Source organism: Castor canadensis, chromosome 3 (assembly GCF_047511655.1).
Source record: "Castor canadensis chromosome 3, mCasCan1.hap1v2, whole genome shotgun sequence".
Taxonomy (NCBI): domain Eukaryota; kingdom Metazoa; phylum Chordata; class Mammalia; order Rodentia; family Castoridae; genus Castor; species Castor canadensis.
The window spans coordinates 132,816,408-132,833,904 of record NC_133388.1 but is presented as its reverse complement, the minus strand read 5'-3'; the positions used below and the strand labels follow the sequence as shown (position 1 = coordinate 132,833,904).

At 35.9% G+C, this 17,497-nt stretch overlaps 1 protein-coding gene and 1 pseudogene across 2 annotated transcripts in view; one reads left to right on the top strand and one right to left on the bottom strand.

Annotated features, from left to right (window-relative positions):
• Rp1 (RP1 axonemal microtubule associated) overlaps window positions 1-17,497 on the top strand; it is a 354,819-nt gene that overhangs the window by 54,877 nt on the left and 282,445 nt on the right. For both annotated transcript variants that reach the window (XM_074066939.1, XM_074066940.1), the window contains exon 6: window positions 4,820-4,971. In XM_074066939.1, coding sequence (XP_073923040.1) covers window positions 4,820-4,971 — 152 coding nt within the window. The remainder of the gene's footprint in view (window positions 1-4,819; window positions 4,972-17,497) is intronic.
• On the bottom strand, window positions 2,147-2,245 carry LOC141422071 (U6 spliceosomal RNA; annotated as a pseudogene).

Below are 17,497 nucleotides of genomic sequence, written 5' to 3'. Positions count from 1 at the left end.
TGGAACTTATCAATGAACATTTTTTCTTTTCACTTTCTGTACATGGCTTGGTATTCTAACCATACTATGTATAAACTTGCTAAGCCTTTGGTTATCTAGGTCAGCTAGCAATGATTGATGCTGTGTATGAAACAATGTCTTTATGGACAGTCAGCAGCCTTCACTAGAGTTGTATCAGTTCTAGGCAATGTAAATAAGAAAAGCTGCATTAATCTCTTTTTTGGTTTTTTACTATATTTTGTTCTAACCCCATAAAGATTTATGGTAGTATTTGTCATTTAAGGAGAAAGGAATGCTAAAAGTATTTGCCTGGTTTATGAGTATACACTCATGTATATCTGAAAAAATGTTTTGTAATTGTGGAGTTATTTTCCTTTATGAGACAAAGGTTGCTAAGAAAATAGAGCAAAATGTAGGTTCCCCAAGGTTGTGTGAGGTATTTATTTTATTTTTAATTGTGCTAACACAAACATTAAATTTACCATCTCAAACATTCATATATATATATAGAGTAGTATTAACTATATATACATTGTTGTGAAAAAGGTCTTTAGAGCTTTGAAAGCTGAAGAGATACATATATATGTGTGTGCATATATATAATATATTATACATATATTTATATACTTATAATTCCCCTTCCCTTCACCCTCAGCCCTGCAACTACCTTTCAACTTTCTTTTTCTATTGTTTTAACTACTTTAGATACCTCATATGAATGTACATGTATTTATTCTTCTGTTATTGGGTTATTTCACTTAGTGTAAAGTCCTTGTGGCTCATCCACAGTCAGATTTCCTACTTTTTAAAGACTACATAAATTCATCACATCTATCATCTATCTATCTATCTATCTATCTATCTATCTATCTATCTATCTATCTATCTATCTATCTTTCTTTCTTTCTTTCTATCTATCTATCTATCTATCTATCTATCTATCTATCTATCTATCTATCACAATTTCTTTGTGTGTCTGGCAGTGAGCATGCAAGTGGCTTCAGTCTCTTAACTATTGTGAATAATTTTGCAATGAAAATGTGTATGCATCATATATGAAAGTAGAAGAATGAAATCTGTTGAAATTGTTCTACAAAGGGGGTAGGGGCAAGGGGGAAGAGGGAGAACAATAGGGGAGTAAATCCAACTAAGATGTATTGTAAGCATATATGTATCCCCCTGTACAACTATTATATGCTAATAAAATTTAAAAAAAGAAAATGTGCATGAAAATATAAACATCTCTTTGAGATCCTGCTTTGAATTCTTTAGGTAGTATACCCAGAAGTGGGACTGCTGGATGAGATGGTAATTCTAGTTTTAAGGAGCCTCTATACTGTCTTATATAGCAGTTGCAGCATTTTACATTTCCACCACCCGTACACAAGGGTTCCCGTTTCTTTCTCCATACTCTCTGCAGCACTTGATTTCTGTCCTATTGGCACTGGCTATCCTAATGGTTGTGTATTGTTTTTCCATTGTGGTTTTTAGTTTTATTTCTGTAATAATTAGTAATGTTGAGTTTTCATATGGTTGATGACCATTTAAGTATTTTCTTTGGGGAATTGTCTATTAATGCTCTTTACCAATTTAAAAAATTAGGTTGCTTGTTTTGTGTGTATATTATTGTTGAGTTGCAGCACTTCCTTCTATTTCCTAGATATTAATTAACCCTCTAGCAGATATGTAAGTTGGAAAATTTTTTGGCAGTCTCATAGATTCACACTGTTGATTGTTTCCTTTGCTTTGTAGAGTTTCTTAAGTTTGATGTAGCCCTTTATGTGTATTTATGCTTCTGTTGCATCTGATTTTGGAGTCATACCCAAGAAATCATTGTGAAATTTGATATCCTGAAGCTTTAAAATTTCAACAATATTAAATGTTCCAATTCATGAACATAGGATGTTTTTCCATTTATTTTTATCTTCTTAAATTTCTTTTTAGCAATATTTGGTAATTTTCAGTGTACCAGTCTTTATTGCTATTTTTAAGCTTAGTTCTAAGTATTTTTCTCTTTTTGACACTATTATAAATGAAATTATTTTCTCAACTTCCTTTTTTGGTTTACACATTGTTACTATGTAGAATTGCAACAACTTTTTTAAAAAAAAATTTAAATTTCCATTTATTTATATGGCAACAACTTTTTCATATGGAGCATTTCATGAATTTGTGTGGCATCCTTGGACAGGAGCTATACTAATCTTCTCTGTATACATTTAGTATATGTACTGCCCAAGCAAACATGCAACAACTTTTGAATGCTGATTTTGTTTTTCTAATAATTTTTTGTGTGAAATCTTTAGGGTTTTGTACATTTAGGATCATGTCATTTGCAAACAGAGATAGTTTTACTTCTTTCCTTTTGACTTGTATGACTTTTATTTACTTATTTATTTAGTTTCATTGCTTTAGCTAGAACTTACATAACTGTTTTGAGAAGTTGCAAGAGTGAATACACTTGACGTGTTTCTGCTGTTAGAGGAAAAGCTTTCAATCGTTCACCATTGAGTGCTATGTAAGCTGTGGGCTCTTCATATATGGCCTTTGTTTTGTTGAGGTAATTTACTTATTGAGTTGAAGATTTTAACCAAGGAAGGATATTGAATTATAAAAAATGCCTTTTCTATATTAATGAAATGATATGTGGTGTTTGTCTTTAATTCTGCTAATATAGTTTATTATATTGATTGCCTTTCTTTCATTTTTTATATTCTTTCTTTATTTTTATTCCTATTTTTAATTTATTTTTGCAGGGCTGGGGACCAAATATAGGGCCTTATACATGTTAGGCAAAGTGCTCTACCACTGAGCCATTTCCCAGCCTTAAATTTTATACTTAAAACACATGAATTGCACAGTAAATGGTGTCAGATGCTCCAGGGGCCAGGTAGAACACCTTCCCCAGGTCACTGCCAGCTTTATTCTTATTTTCTACTTTACTTTTTGCTGGGGATTCCCAGGGATGTGTTGATTGATTTTCAGATGCTAAGCCATCCTTGCATACCCAGGTAGAAATCCAGCTTGGTTATAGTATATGTGCTAGGGTTAGGAAGGAGCTTAGGCATGTAACAATATTAGATTCTCCTCCTGGCTTCAATGAGGTTATTGTTGGTTTTGGGCCCTTCTAGGGGGCAAGAACTAAATGGGTTCTTTTTCTGGGTATTGTTGTTAAGATGGCAGGTCTCTCAAAGAGTGTAGGTCTAGAGCTTCCTTTTGTACTATGTTGCTGATGTCCTATGGGATTTTTCAGTTTCTATACCAATTAATTAGGAACACATATACCAATAATATACATACCAATTAATTAGGAAGACTTCAGTTCACTTTTCTTGTATATTTGTCCTTTACGTTCTTCTATGGAAAACTTTAAAAAAGGTCCTCTTTAGAACAATAAGAAGGTGTCAGAGCACAGATACTTTGACCTCCCCACCCTCATTTTCTCCCTTGATTTTTAACAATATTAGCTACTTAGTTTTAAAAAAGAGAAAAATGAAATTTGGGGGAAAAATACAAGCATACCTCATTCTATTGCACTTGCATTTTGGTGGCTTTTGTTTTACAAATGGAAAGTTTGTAACAACCAGAGCATTTCTTTGTCACCATTGGCACACCAATGCCAGCATTATCTCAGTGATCCTGTGGGTTCATTCTCTTTTCCAATGTGAGTGAAGATTTCCTGGTTCTTAATAGCATAATTTCAGATTATACCTTGGGCAGTTTATATTATTGCATGAGACATTGGTTCTTATTTTTTGTTTTAGCATGTAGTTGACTACTAACTGTCTTTTTTTTTTATTTTTGCAGCTGGAGTTTGAGTTCATGGTGATTGCTAGGCAGGTGCTCTACTACTTGAGCCATGTCCCCAGCCCTTTCTTGCTTTAGTTATTTTTCAGATAGGGTCCTGCACTTTTCCCCAGGGGCAGCCTGAACTGTGATCCTCCTATCTCTGCCTCCCACGTAGCTGGGATCATATGTGCTCACCACCATACCTGGCTTGTTTATTGAAATGGAGGTCTCACTAACTTTTTGCTTGGGCTGGCCTTGAACTGCGGTCTTTCCAATCTCCACTTCCTGAATAGCTGGCATTAAAAGCATGAACCACCATGTCCAATCCTCCAGCCTGTCTTCTGTGGACTGTGGTTCCAATGTCAGTTCAGTTTTTAAAGCTTTCATAGTTTCTAGATCCTGTTTTAGGTTTTTTGACTAAGAAACTGGGGTTTTAATTATCCTATTGTGCTGAGTACTTCTGCAGTCTTCCTGTGTTTAGGCTCAACAGTGGGAGAACAGTGAAGAACACAATGCGGATGTCCCCTTCTATTGAAAGCTAGTTCCACTGAGTGGAAGGAAAGGTTCCTCTTCTTTAGGGTGTTGGCTCCTTTGTGCTCCTTTTCCCAGACATTGAGAAATAGGAGAATAGAGAAATGGGGGGTGGTGTAGAATATGTTTAGGAGTTCCTTTCTTGCCTCTCAAGCCAGAGCTAGAGGGCTTCTTCTGAACCCTCTGTGTCTGAACTCCAGTGCCTACTTCAAGGTTTCTCAAGCATTGAGTCCAAGATGGGGGATTGTGGAGGAAGAAAAATGGTAAAGTCACTGATGCTTGGTGTCACTTTAAAATTTTGGTCTTCCTCCCCAATCCTCTTGTATTGCTTACTTCAGAATCCTCACAGTTTTTATTTCTGCATCCAGTAGGAGTGACTGTGTGGCATGTGTTACTACATGTCATCTAGACCTGGATCCCTTGATTAGATGTATGTGCTCAATTTTCAATTATATGAGTAATGCTTGACACCTAAAGCTTATTTTTCTTTTGTTGTCAGTGACAATATATGAATTGCATGTGGCAACGGGTGAGCTATGGAATGCTGGGACAGTAGCAAATGTCTACATTTCTATCTATGGGGAAAAAGGAGATACAGGATCCAGACAATTACTTACATCAAACAGTGCCTTTAATTTTTTAAGAGGACAAGTAAGTAACAAAAATTATTTTTGTGATTCTAAAAAGAGTTTTTTTGCTTTATTGTTGTGCTGGGTGGAGATACATTGTGGCCTTTACAAAGGTTCTTACATTGTATCAAATATATCATACTTGAATTCACCCCCTGCTACTGCTTCCTTCATGGAATAGTTTCAACAGGTATCATTTTTGCATTTACATGCATGTGTACACATTTTTTGCACCCTATTCACTCTACTACCCTCTTTCCCCTGCCACCCCTACCCCACTGGTGCCAACCCTCCCCCTGGGCAGGACCTGTTGCACCCTACTGTCCTCTGATTTTGCAGCAGAGAAAAGATAAAAAGAAAAACATTACATTTTTGCTTGTTTGAATATTTTAATTTTGGTAAAATTCATAAAATTTCCTATCACCTAAGTAATGTTAACTATACAGATGGTACCCACATATGATGGTTTGATGTACAGTTTTTCTACTTTATGAGAAAGTAGTATGAAATGGCACATATTGAGTAGAAATCATACTTTGAAACTTTTCCTGAGCTAGTAATGTGAGTGCAATGCTCTTTCACAGTGCTGAGCAGCAGCAGTGAACTGCAGCTCCTTGTCAGTTATGTAATTCCAAGAGGAAACAGCCAAAACTCTACAGTGCTCATGTTGCTGAGCACTGATGTTCAGTAAGGAGGTGTATTACTTGCATTTTCAACCTACCATGGGTTCATTAGTGTATTACCCCATCAAAAGTCTAGAAGCATCTATGTTCACATTGTTGTGTAACAGATCTTCAGAACTTTTTCATCTTCTAAAACTGAAAATCTATAACCATTCAATAATATCTGCCTTTTCCCCTTTCTGTTTTCCATGGTGGTTAGACCATTTATAGTCACAACAGGAGTTCACAGGGTTCCAATTTCTTTCATCCTTGCCAAGATTTAATTTTTTAAAAAATGGTAGTAACCCTAATGATATGGGTGATATGTTATTGTGGTTTTGATCTGAATTTATCTGATAATTAGTGATTTTGAGCATCTTTCATATGCTGTTTTGTATATAATCTACAGAGAAATGTCAATTTAAATCTTTGCTTGTTTTTAACTTAGGTTATTGGTGCTTTTATACTTTGTACTCTGTTGAAATTTTCACTTTGCTCATTCATTTCTCCTCTTGACCGAATGTCTTTATGACTGTTATTTTGAATTCTTTATTGAGCAAAATACTCATCTCCATTTCATTAGGGTTGATTTCTGATTTATCCTGTTATTTTGTTTAGAACATAGTCTGTTTCTTCATTTTCCTTGACTCTCTGTATTGGTTCCTACACATTAGATAAGAGCCACTTCTCCTAATATTGTCAGACAACAGCTAAGAGTGTACAGCCAAACATTTTCTAGTGCGAAGCTGGGATCTGGGTATTTTTGCTTGCTTGCTTTGTGCTGCCAGCTCTGCAGACACCTGCTAGAAATGTTCCTGCACCCATTTGCAAATGTTTCTTTGTTCTGTATGATCTCAGGGGCTCCTGAATGCTGAGTCTTATGCTTCCACAGCTTAGGTGATTGGAACCAGTCCTTTACAGGGGAGCAATATAAGTTGAAGTGCTTGATATGTGGGCAGTCTCTTTCCTTGTTTTTGTTGCTAGAGTGAGCCAGAGGTTGAAGTCATGGGAAGTACCCACATGCCGATTTAGGCTCTCAGAAACTTGCTAGTTAGCTGCTTTACCGAGTCTTTCATGTAGGCTATTTCTAAGCCCAACCCTCAGGCAACAGTTGGGAAAGTATGCAGTCAATCCTTTTCTAGGGAGTAACTAGAAATTAGACATTTTCCCCTGCTCACTGCATTGAGTCCAGGAGCAAAGCCATCTCATTTTTCTCTGTGGTCCCAGGGGTTTTGAAAATGCTGAGCCACTTTGCTCCCAGACATAGCTGATTTAGTAGTTAGTCTCTGAGGTGGTATCCATTAAAGTAGGGATGCTGTATTTGGGGTCCAAAAACTTCACTTCTCAGGGAGAAGCTAAAAGTTGGGGATTCCCTCCTGACTATGCAGAACTATTTCCAGGGGATGGTTTCTATGTGTCCCAGCTTTTTCTACTTTTTTGATATTAGCATTTTCTCCAAGAGAATTGATCTATGTATAGTGTTTATTTGATACATCTATGGGAAGATTGAAAGTCAGAAGTCTATTCTTCCATCTTGCTAACATCACTCAACCCAATAGTTATTTAAAGAGTGAGTTGTTTAATTTCTACATATTTGTGGATATTCCAGTTTCCTTACGCTTTTGTTTTCTAGTTTCACTGCACTGTGGTTAGAAATGATTGTGTATACTTTTAATTTTCTATAATCTGTTAAGACTTGTTTCTGACCTAACTTATGTTCTATTATAAAGAATGCTTTATGTGTGCTTGGGAAGAATCTATATTCTTCATTTGTTTGGTAGTTCTGTGTATGTCTGTTATCTTCCAATTGGACTATGGTGTTGTTTAAGTCCTCTCTTTCTTTATTGACCTTTGTTTCATTTTTCTATCCCTTATTGGAAGTAGAGCACTGAAGTCTCTTACTATTGTTGTATAGCTACTTCTCCATTAATTCCATCAATGTTTGCTTCTTATATATGGGAACTTTGAAGTTAGATGCATATATATTTATAAATGTTGTAGCTTCCTGGTGAGTTGATCCCTTTATCACATGCTGCTTGTGATAGGTTTTGACTTAAAATCTATTTTGTCTGATGTAAAGTTTGGCCACTCACTTTCTCTTTAGGTTCTCATTTGCATGGAACATCTTTCCCCTTCCATTCATTCTCAGCCTATGTGTGTCCTTAGATCTAAACTGAGTCTCTGGTAGACAGCATACAGTTAAATCTTATTTATAAACCATTTAGGCCACATATGTTTTTTTGACTGTGAAGTTAATCTGTTTGTATTTAAAAGATTTACTTGATAGTGAAGGACTTATTATTATTTAGTTATTGTCTTCTGTATATTTTGTAGCTTTCCCTACCTCCTTTTCTTGCTTATAGCTTTTTTTTAATGTCTCACTGTTTTTTCATAGTGACCTGCTTTGATTCCTTTCTTTTCATTTGCATATATTCTGTAGAAATTTCTTTTTGATTATAAATATGATTATATAAAACATCTTAAGTTCTAACAATCTATTTTAGACTGATAACAACTTAACTTCAATTACATAAAGAATTGTACTCCTTTCTAACTTTACCCTCCTCTTTATGTTATTGTTGTCAGAAATTACTTCTTTTATATTATATATCTGTTTTTGTCTTTTGAGTTCTATTCAGTAATTTAAAGTGAATTTTTAAACCTATTGAAATTACCATAAGAAGGGGACTAAGGTAGAAAGAAGAAAAACAGAAGAGATGAACCAATTCAGGTTATAATACATATATATGTGGAAATGTCACAAGGAAACTCACTATATAACTATCTTAATCAAGCAAAAATGTCATTTTTTTCTTTTACAAAATCAGAGAATAGGAGGGTGGAACAGGTGCCTTCAGGGTGGGGGGTGTTGTACCAGGGTGAGGGAGGAGGAGGTGGGGAAAGGGTATAGGAGGGTGAACATGGTGCAAATACTGTGTACACATGTGAGTAAATAGAAAAACAAGACCTGTTGAAACTATTCCAGGAATGGGGGGAGGGGAGGAAAGGAATGATGGAGAGGGTGAACTCAAGTATGATATAAGAATTTCTGTAAATGCCACAATGTATCCCCAGCACAATAAAATAAAATAAAAAATAAAGTGAATGTATGTACTAATGCTATGATAATGCAAGTTTCTATGTTCATCCTTTTATTTACCTTCATTAGACCTTTGTATTTTCACATGGCTTCACATTGCTGTCTATTCTCCTTTCATTTAAACTTGAAAAACTTCCTGTAGTGTTTTTTTGTATAGTGTGTCTGGTGGTAATGAACTTAGCTTTTGCTTATCTGAGGAAGTCTAATTTTCCTTCATTTTTGATAGTTTTGTCTAATGTAGAATTCTTGGTTTAAAGGGTTTTTTTCATTATTTTAGTATATGATACTGTTTCATTAGAGTCTGTATATTTTTATTGAACTTCATTCACAATCTTATGGAATCTTCCCTTATATATGCTAAGTCATTTTTTTCTGCTACTTTCAAGATTTTCCATTTGAGACTTAATGGTTGGATTATAATGTGTCTCAGTGTGGATCTCCTTGGATTTATCCCACTTATAATTCATTTATCTTATTGAATTTACATGTGCATTTCACTCCTCAGATGCTGGAAACTTGGATCATTATTTTTTCAAAAAAGTCTCTAGCTAGCCTTTTTCTTTTTCTTCTCCTTCTTAAATACCTATAATGCATATATTGGCCTACTTGGTGGTGTCCCAAAAGTTACTTATATTTCATTCCTTTTCCTTGTTCTCCTGTCTCAATGATTTCAAATGCCCTGCCTTAAGTTAGTTGAGTCTTATTCTTTATCAAGTCTAATATAGAATCCCTCTAGTAAATTTCTCAATTCATTTATCACATTTGCCAATTCTTGAATTTCTATTTGACTCTTATAGCTTCCGTCTTTTAGTTAATATTCTCATTTTTATGATGTTTGATTTTCCTGAATTCTTTTTATATGTCTGTGTTTTCTTTTAGCTCACTTAGCATCCATAGGGCAGTTTAAATTTTTACCAGGAAGTTTATAGATCTACATTTCTTTGGTGTATATAGCTTTCTGTTCCTTGATTGGGTCACACTTTCTTCTTTCTGTGGAGATTTTGTGCTCTTTTGTTGAGTTTGGAGCATTTAAAAAACAACCATATCTTTTTTTTTTCATTTTTCTTTTATTATTCATATGTGCATACAAGGCTTGGTTCATTTCTCCCCCCTGCCCCCACCCCCTCCCTTACCACCCACTCCACCCCCTCCCGCTCCCCCCCTCAATACCCAGCAGAAACTATTTTGCCCTTATCTCTAATTTTGTTGTAGAGAGAGTATAAGCAATAATAGGAAGGAACAAGGGGTTTTGCTGGTTGAGATAAGGATAGCTATACAGGGCATTGACTCACATTGATTTCCTGTGCAAAAACAACCATATCTCACAGTCCTTAAGGACTGGCTTTGTACAGGGGAAAACTTGAAATAATCAGCTTAGGTGGAGGTTTTGGGTCTCTCAGACCTTTGGTGATGTGTCTTCTCTAGGTTTGTGTGTATACCTTTTTTTAAAAAATGGGTTTCATTATGACATTTTCATAAATGTATATAACATACTTCAATCATATACACCTCTCCCCATCACCTGTCTTTTTGTTCTCCTCCTGGTTTCCGCACCATACCCAAATAGTTTGCCTTTTACATTGATGCCATTTTTGGGGGATAAATTTAGGTTTTTCACATATCAGGGAAAACATACAATATTTGTCTTTCTGAGTCTGCCTTATTTTGCTTAATGTTATAATCTCGATTTCCAACCATTTTCCTATAAATGACATAATTTCATTCCTTATAACTGAATTGTATGTGTGTATGTATGTTTGTATATATGCATGTGTAATGTTCTTTATTTATCCATCTGTTGATGAAACTGTGATATTGTGAATAGTGCTGTAATAAACATGGATGTACAGCTATCTCTTTTGTAGTTGACTTACATTCCTTAGAGTGTATTCCCAGGATTCATACGTAGGATAATATGGTAGATGTTTCTGTTTTTAGTTTTTTGGGGAACATCATACTGACTTCCATAGTAGCTACACAAATTTATATTCCCAACAGCCAAGTATAAGGGTTCTTTTCTCTCTGTATCCTCACCAGCATTTGTTGTTTGTTTTCTTGATGCTAGGCATTCTGAGTGGAGTGACGTGAAATCTCCTTTTTAAAATATAGAGTCCATAGATAAGAGAAAGCATACAATATTTGTCTTAACAAATTATTTCACTTAACATGACGACCTCCGGTTTCTTTCATTTTCCTGTGAACAGCATGATTACATTCTTCTTTATGACTGAATGAAATTCTATTGTGTATATATACCTATTTCTTTATCAATTCATCAGTTGAAGGGCACCTAGACTGATTCTATAACTTGGCTATTTTAACAGTGCTGCAATAACGTGGATGTGCAGTTATCTCCATTTTATACTGACTTAGATTCCTTAGGTATAAACCCATAGTGGTATAGCTGGATCATATGGCAATTATATGTTCAGTTTTTTGAGAAAACTTCATACATATTTTCATAGGTGCTGTACTAATTTATAGACCCACAAACATTGCATAAGCCCCTCCACTTCCTTGCTACCATTTGTTGTTTGTTTTCTTTTTAAAAAATACTCATTTATTCATATGTGCATACATTGTTTGGGCCATTTCATCCCCCTGCCCTCTCCCCGCTTTCTCTTCCCCTACCCCCTCACTTTCAGGCAGAACCTATTCTGGCCTTTTCTCCAATTTTGATGAAGAATAGACATAAGCAATAATAAGAAAGACATAGTGTTTCTGCTAGTTGAGATAAGGATAGCTATGCAGAGGGATTCCTAACATTGCTTCCATGCACAACTGTATTACAACCTGAATTGATTCATCTCTTCATGACCTCTTCAGCACTTCCCGGTCACCTTACCAAGTTAATTTTAAGGTTACTGTTATATTAGTTCCTCTGCAGTGGGGACACCAAACACTTTCAAGTTTTGGGTTTCCTGCCTATCCCCATTCCTCCTGTATGTGCTCTCTTAGCATGTGACCCAAGTCCAACAACATTACTGCCTTTGCCCTAGATCTAAAGTCCACATATGAGGGAGAACATATGATTTTTGGTTTTCTGAGCCTGGTTAACCTCTCTCAGGATGATGTTCTCCAGTTCCATCCATTTACTTGCAAATGATAAGATTTCATTCTTCTTCATGGCTGAGTAAAATTTCATTGTGTATAAATACCACATTTTCTTAATCCATTCATCAGTAGTTGGGCATCTTGGCTGTTTCTATAACTTGGCTATTGTGTATAGTGCTGCAATAAATATGGGTGTGCAGGTGCCTTTGGCGTAACCTGAGTCACATTTCTTTGGGTATATCCCTAGGAGTGGAATTGCTGGATCATATGGCAGATTTATGTTTAGATTTTTAAGAAGCCTCCATATTGTTTTCCAGAGTGGTTGTACTAGCTTGCATTCCCACCAGCACTGTACGAGGGTTCCTTTTTCTCCACATCCTCGCCAACACCTGTTTTAGGTGGTGTTTTTGGTGATGGCTATTCTAACAGGGGTGAGGTGGAATCTTAGTGTGGTTTTGATTTGCATTTCCTTTATGGCCAGGAATGGTGAGCATTTTTTCATGTGTTTTTTGGCCATTTGAATTTCTTCTTTTGAGAAAGTTCTGTTTAGTTCAGTTGCCCATTTCTTCATTGGTTCATTGATTTTGGGAGTGTTTAGATTTTTGAGCTCCCTGTATATTCTGGGTATCAGTCCTTTGTCTGATGTGTACCTGGCAAATATTTTCTTCCACTCTGTGGGTTGTCTCTTCAGTTTAGAGAAAATTTCTTTTGTTGTGCAGAAGCTTTTTAATTTCATGTAGTCCCATTTGTCCATCTTTTCTCTTAGTTGCTGAGCCTCTGGGTTTCTATTGAGGAAGTCCTTGCCTATACCTATTACTTCCAGAATATTCCCTACTCTTTCCTGTACTAACTTCAGAGTTTTGGGTCTGATATTAAGGTCCTTGATCCATATTGAGTTGATACTAGTACAGGGTGATAAACATGGATCTAGTTTCAGTTTCTTGCAGATGTATAACCACTTTTCCCAGCAATATTTGTTGAAGAGGCTGTCTTTTCTCCATTGACTGATTTTGGCACCTTTGTCAAAAATAAGGTGGGCATAGCTGTGTGGCTTCATATCTGGGTCCTCTATTCTGTTCCACTGGTCTTCATGTCTATTTTTGTGCCAGTACCATGCTGTTCTTATTGCTATGGCTTTTTAATATAGTTTGAAGTTGGGTATTGTGATACCTCCAGCATTACTCTTTTTGCTGAGTATTGCCTTGGCTATTCGCAATCTCTTGTGTTTCCAAATGAACTTTAGAGTAGACTTTTCAATCTCTGTGATGAATGTCATTGGGATTTTGATGGAATTGCATTAAACATGTAGATTACTTTGGGTAGTATAGCCATTTTTACTATGTTGATTCTACCAATCCATGAGCAGGGGAGATCTTTCCACCTTCTGTAGTCTACCTTGATCTCTTTCTTCAGGGGTTTATATTTCTCCTTATAGATGTCATTCGCATCCTTTGTTAAATTTACTTCTAGGTATATTTGATTTGTTTTGAAACTATTGTAAATGGAATTGTTTCCATATATTCTTTCTCAATTTGTTCATTGTTAGTATGTAGAAAAGCTAATGATTTTTTTAAGTTGATTTTGTATCCTGCTCACTTGCTGTTTCTGTTTATGGTATGTAGGAGGTTTTGGGTAGAGTTTTTTGGGTCTTCAAGATATAGGATCATGTCATCTACAGATATTTTTACAATTTCTTTACCTATTTTTATTCCTTTTATTTCTTCTTCTTGCCTAATTGCTCTGGCTAGGAATTCCAGGACTATGTTGAATAGGAGTGGGGATAGTGGGCACCCTTATCTCGTTCCTGGTTTTAGGGCAAATGGTTTCAGTTTTTCTCCATTAAGTATGATGCTAGCTGTAGGTTTGTCATATATAGCCTTTATAATGTTGAGGTACATTCCTTCTATTCCTAGTTTTCTTAGAGCTTTTATCATGAAGTTATGTTTATCTTATCAAAGGCTTTTTATGCATCTGTTGAGATAACCAAGTAGTTTTTGTCTTTGCTTCTATTAATGTGCAGTATTACTTTTATAGATTTGGGTATGTTGTACCACCCCTGCATCCCTGGGATGAAGCCTACTTGGTAGTGGTGAATGATCTTTCTGATGTGTTGTTGGATTTGGTTTGCCATTATTTTGTTGAGGATTTTTACATCGATGTTCATTAAGGAGATTTGTCTATAGTTTTCCTTTTTTGAGGTGTCTTTGTCTGGTTTCGGGATGAGTGTAGTACTGGCTTCATAAAATGTGTTAGGCAGTGTTCCTTCCCATTCTATTTCACGGAAAAGTTTAAGTAGAGTTGGTATTAGTTCTTCTTTAAAGTTCTGATAGAATTAAGCAGAGAATCCATCAGGTCCTGGACTTTCCTTCTTAGGGAGACTATTTATTGCTGCTTCAATATCATTTTGTGTTATATATGTATTCAGGTGATTAATATCCTCTTGGTTCAATTTAGAATTTTCATAAGTATCTAGAAATTTGTCCATTTCTTCAAGACTTTTCAATTTATTAGAATGTAGGCTCTCAAAGTAGTCTCTGATGATTTCCTGTATTTGCATGATGTTTGTTGTTATCTCCCCTTTCAAATTTCTTATTTTAGTGATTTGGGTATTTTCCTTCCTCATGTTAGTCAGGTTTGTGAGAAGTCTCTCAATGCTGTTTAATTTTTCAGAGAACCAGCTTTTCCTTTTGTTGATTATTTGTATAGTTTTTTTGTTTGTTTGTTGCTATTTCATTAATTTTGGTCCTTATTTTTACTATTTCTTTCCTTCTGCTTGTTTTGGGATTTGCTTGTTCTTGTTTTAATAGGAGTTTGAGATGTAGCATTAGGTCATTGATTTGAGATCCTTCTGTTCTTTTAACATATGCACTCATGGCTATAAACTTTACTCTTAGGACTGCCTTTGCTATGTCCCATAGGTTCTGCTAGGTTGTGTTTTCATTTTCCTTAACTTCCAGAAACCTTTTAATTTTCTCTTTTATTTCATTGATGACCCATTGGTCATTGAGCAATGTGTTGTTCATCTTCCAAATGTTTGCATGTTTTCTACTGATGTTTTTGTTGTTGAGTTCTAGTTTTAATGCATTGTGATCAGGTAGAATGCAAGGGATTATTTCTGTTTTCTTATATTTGCTGAGGCTTGCTTTGTGCCCTAAGATATGATCAATTTTGGAGAAGGTTCCATGGGCTGCTGAGAAGAATGTGTATTGTGCAGAAGTTGGATGAAATATTCTGTAGACATCAGCTAGGTCCATTTGATCTATGGTGTGATTTAGTTCTAGGATTTCTTTATTGATTTTTTGTTTGGATGACCTATCTATTGGTGATAGGGGGGTATTAAAGTCTCCCACTGCCACTGTGTTGGAGTCTATGTATATGTTTTTAGGTCCTTCAGAGTATGTTTGATGAAATTGGGTGCACTGATGTTGGGTGCATTTAGGTTGATAATTGTTATTTCCTTTGGTGTGTTTCCCCTTTTATTAGTATGGAATGTCCACCTTTATCTTTTTTGATCAATGTAAGTGTAAAGTCTACTTTGTCTGGATAAGTATTGCCATTCCTGTCTATTTTGGGGGGCCATTGGCTCAGTAAATCTTCTTCTAGCCTTTTACCCTAAGCCAGTGCTTGCTTCTGTCAATGAGATGGGCCTTCTGTAAACAACAGATTGTTGGATCTTCCTTTTTAATCCACTTTGCTGAATGGTTTGTTGATGGGGAGTTAAGTAGGTTAACATTCAGTGTTAGTATTGATAGGTATGTAGTGATTCCTGTCATTTAGTTGTTTTTGTTTTCAAGGGTTTGATTGTTTGCAGCTGAATCAGTGTTACTCTCTGATTCCTTGTCTTTTCTTCTTCTGTGATTTGGTACTGCCTGTCCTTTCATGGTTTTGTTTGCTTTCATTTTCTGTGTGCAGAATTCCTTGGAGAATCTTTTGCAGTGGTGTCTTGGCAATCTTATATTGTTTTAGTTTCTGCTTATCATGGGAGACTTTTATTGCTCCATCTATTTTGAATGATAGTTTTGCTGGGTAGAATATCCCAGGGTTGAAGTTATTTTCATTCAGTGCCCAGAATACCTCACTCCATGCCCTTATTGCTTTTAAGGATTCCATTGAGAAATCTGCTCTGATTTTGATGGACTTACCTTTGTATGTTATTTGTTTTTTTCTCTCTTAACAGCCTTCAATATTCTTTCTCTATTCTCTGTGCTTGTTGTTTTAATGGTAATGTGTCATGGGGTAGTTCTATTTTGGTCAAGTCTGTTTCATGTCCTGGAGGCTTCCTGTACATGAGTGGGCATAGCTTTCTCTAGATCTGGGAAGTTTCCGTTATTATTTTATTGAATATATTACAAATCCCTTTTGCTTGCACCTGTTGTCCTTTTTCAATGCCCATGATTCTCAGGTTTGGTCTTTTGACGGAATCGGTGAGTTCTTCTTTATTCGTTTCACAGGTCTTGAGTTCTTTGACTAATAGATCTTCAGTTTTTCCTTTAATTTACATTTCATCTTCGAATTCTGAGATTCTGTCTTCTGCTTGTTCTAGTCTGCTGGAGTGGCCTTCTATTGTGTTTTGTATTTCTGCTTCATTGTTTTTTCTGAGGTTTTCCATATCATGGGTCACTTCCTCTTTAATATTGTCAATTTTTATCTTTAATTCATTTATGTCTCTATTTATAGTGTTCTCTGTTTCACTTGGTGTTTATTTAGGGCCCCTGTGAGTTCATTTATTTGTTTCTGTGTCTTCTCATATTCTTTATTTTTGGTGTCTTGGAATTTCTTGAGTGCCTCTTGTATGTTTTTGTTGACCAAGGCTAGTAACATCTCCATGAAATTCTCAGTGATTACTTGCACGATTTCTTCCTTGAGGATGTTCCTGTGGGCATCGTTGGGTTCCTTGGCATAGTTTATCTTTGTTTTGTTGGAGTCTGGAACAGGGTATCGGTTTTCCTCATTCCCCTCTGAATCCTGTATTAAATTATTTTTTGGGGGAGAGTGTTTTCCATCGCTTTTTCGTCTTCCCATCGCTCCACTTGGTACTGTGTAACTATGCTCTTGATAGGCTATTGGTGGTTTCAGTCACCTGTTTTGTTTCCTTTGGTTTAATTTTGTTTTGTGGGTATGTTGAGTTTTTAGCTTCGTATATGTATGCTATTTCTGTCCCTGGTCTGGGTGTAATTTAGTATTAACTAACTCACAATAGTAAAACTAACAAAACAAAACAAAACAAAGCAAAACTAAAAAAACCAAAGAAATCAATGGGGAGAGATGAACAAACACACACAAACAAAAAAAGAAGAAAACAAACAAACAAACAAATACACAAAAAAACTCCAGGTTCAGGAGCAATAAAATTTCAATTTTAGTAGTTCTGGTATTACTCCTTCAGCATCCAGTCCTGGTGTTGGTATTTAAGCAGCAGCTCTGTCTTAGTCTCGCCAGGTGGTTGGGGAGACTCACCAAGTTTTTTTCCTGTCTTTCAGTGGCAGCTGCTTAGTTAGATCCTCCCTCAGTGAGGTGTGGTAGTTTAAGTTTATATGTTGTCCTGTCCTCAGGTTCCAGAGATCAGCTCTGTAGGCCACCAGCCGTCCTGCTTTGGAGTAAGGTTTTCATTGTGTTGGTTTACTGGGAGCTTGTTTCTTTGTCTTGCCCCCTTTCTCTGGAGCAAGGTCAGTGATCCATCAGCCGGCTTCTGGCTGTCAGTGTGTTGTGATGGTTTGCTGATTGTTTTTCAA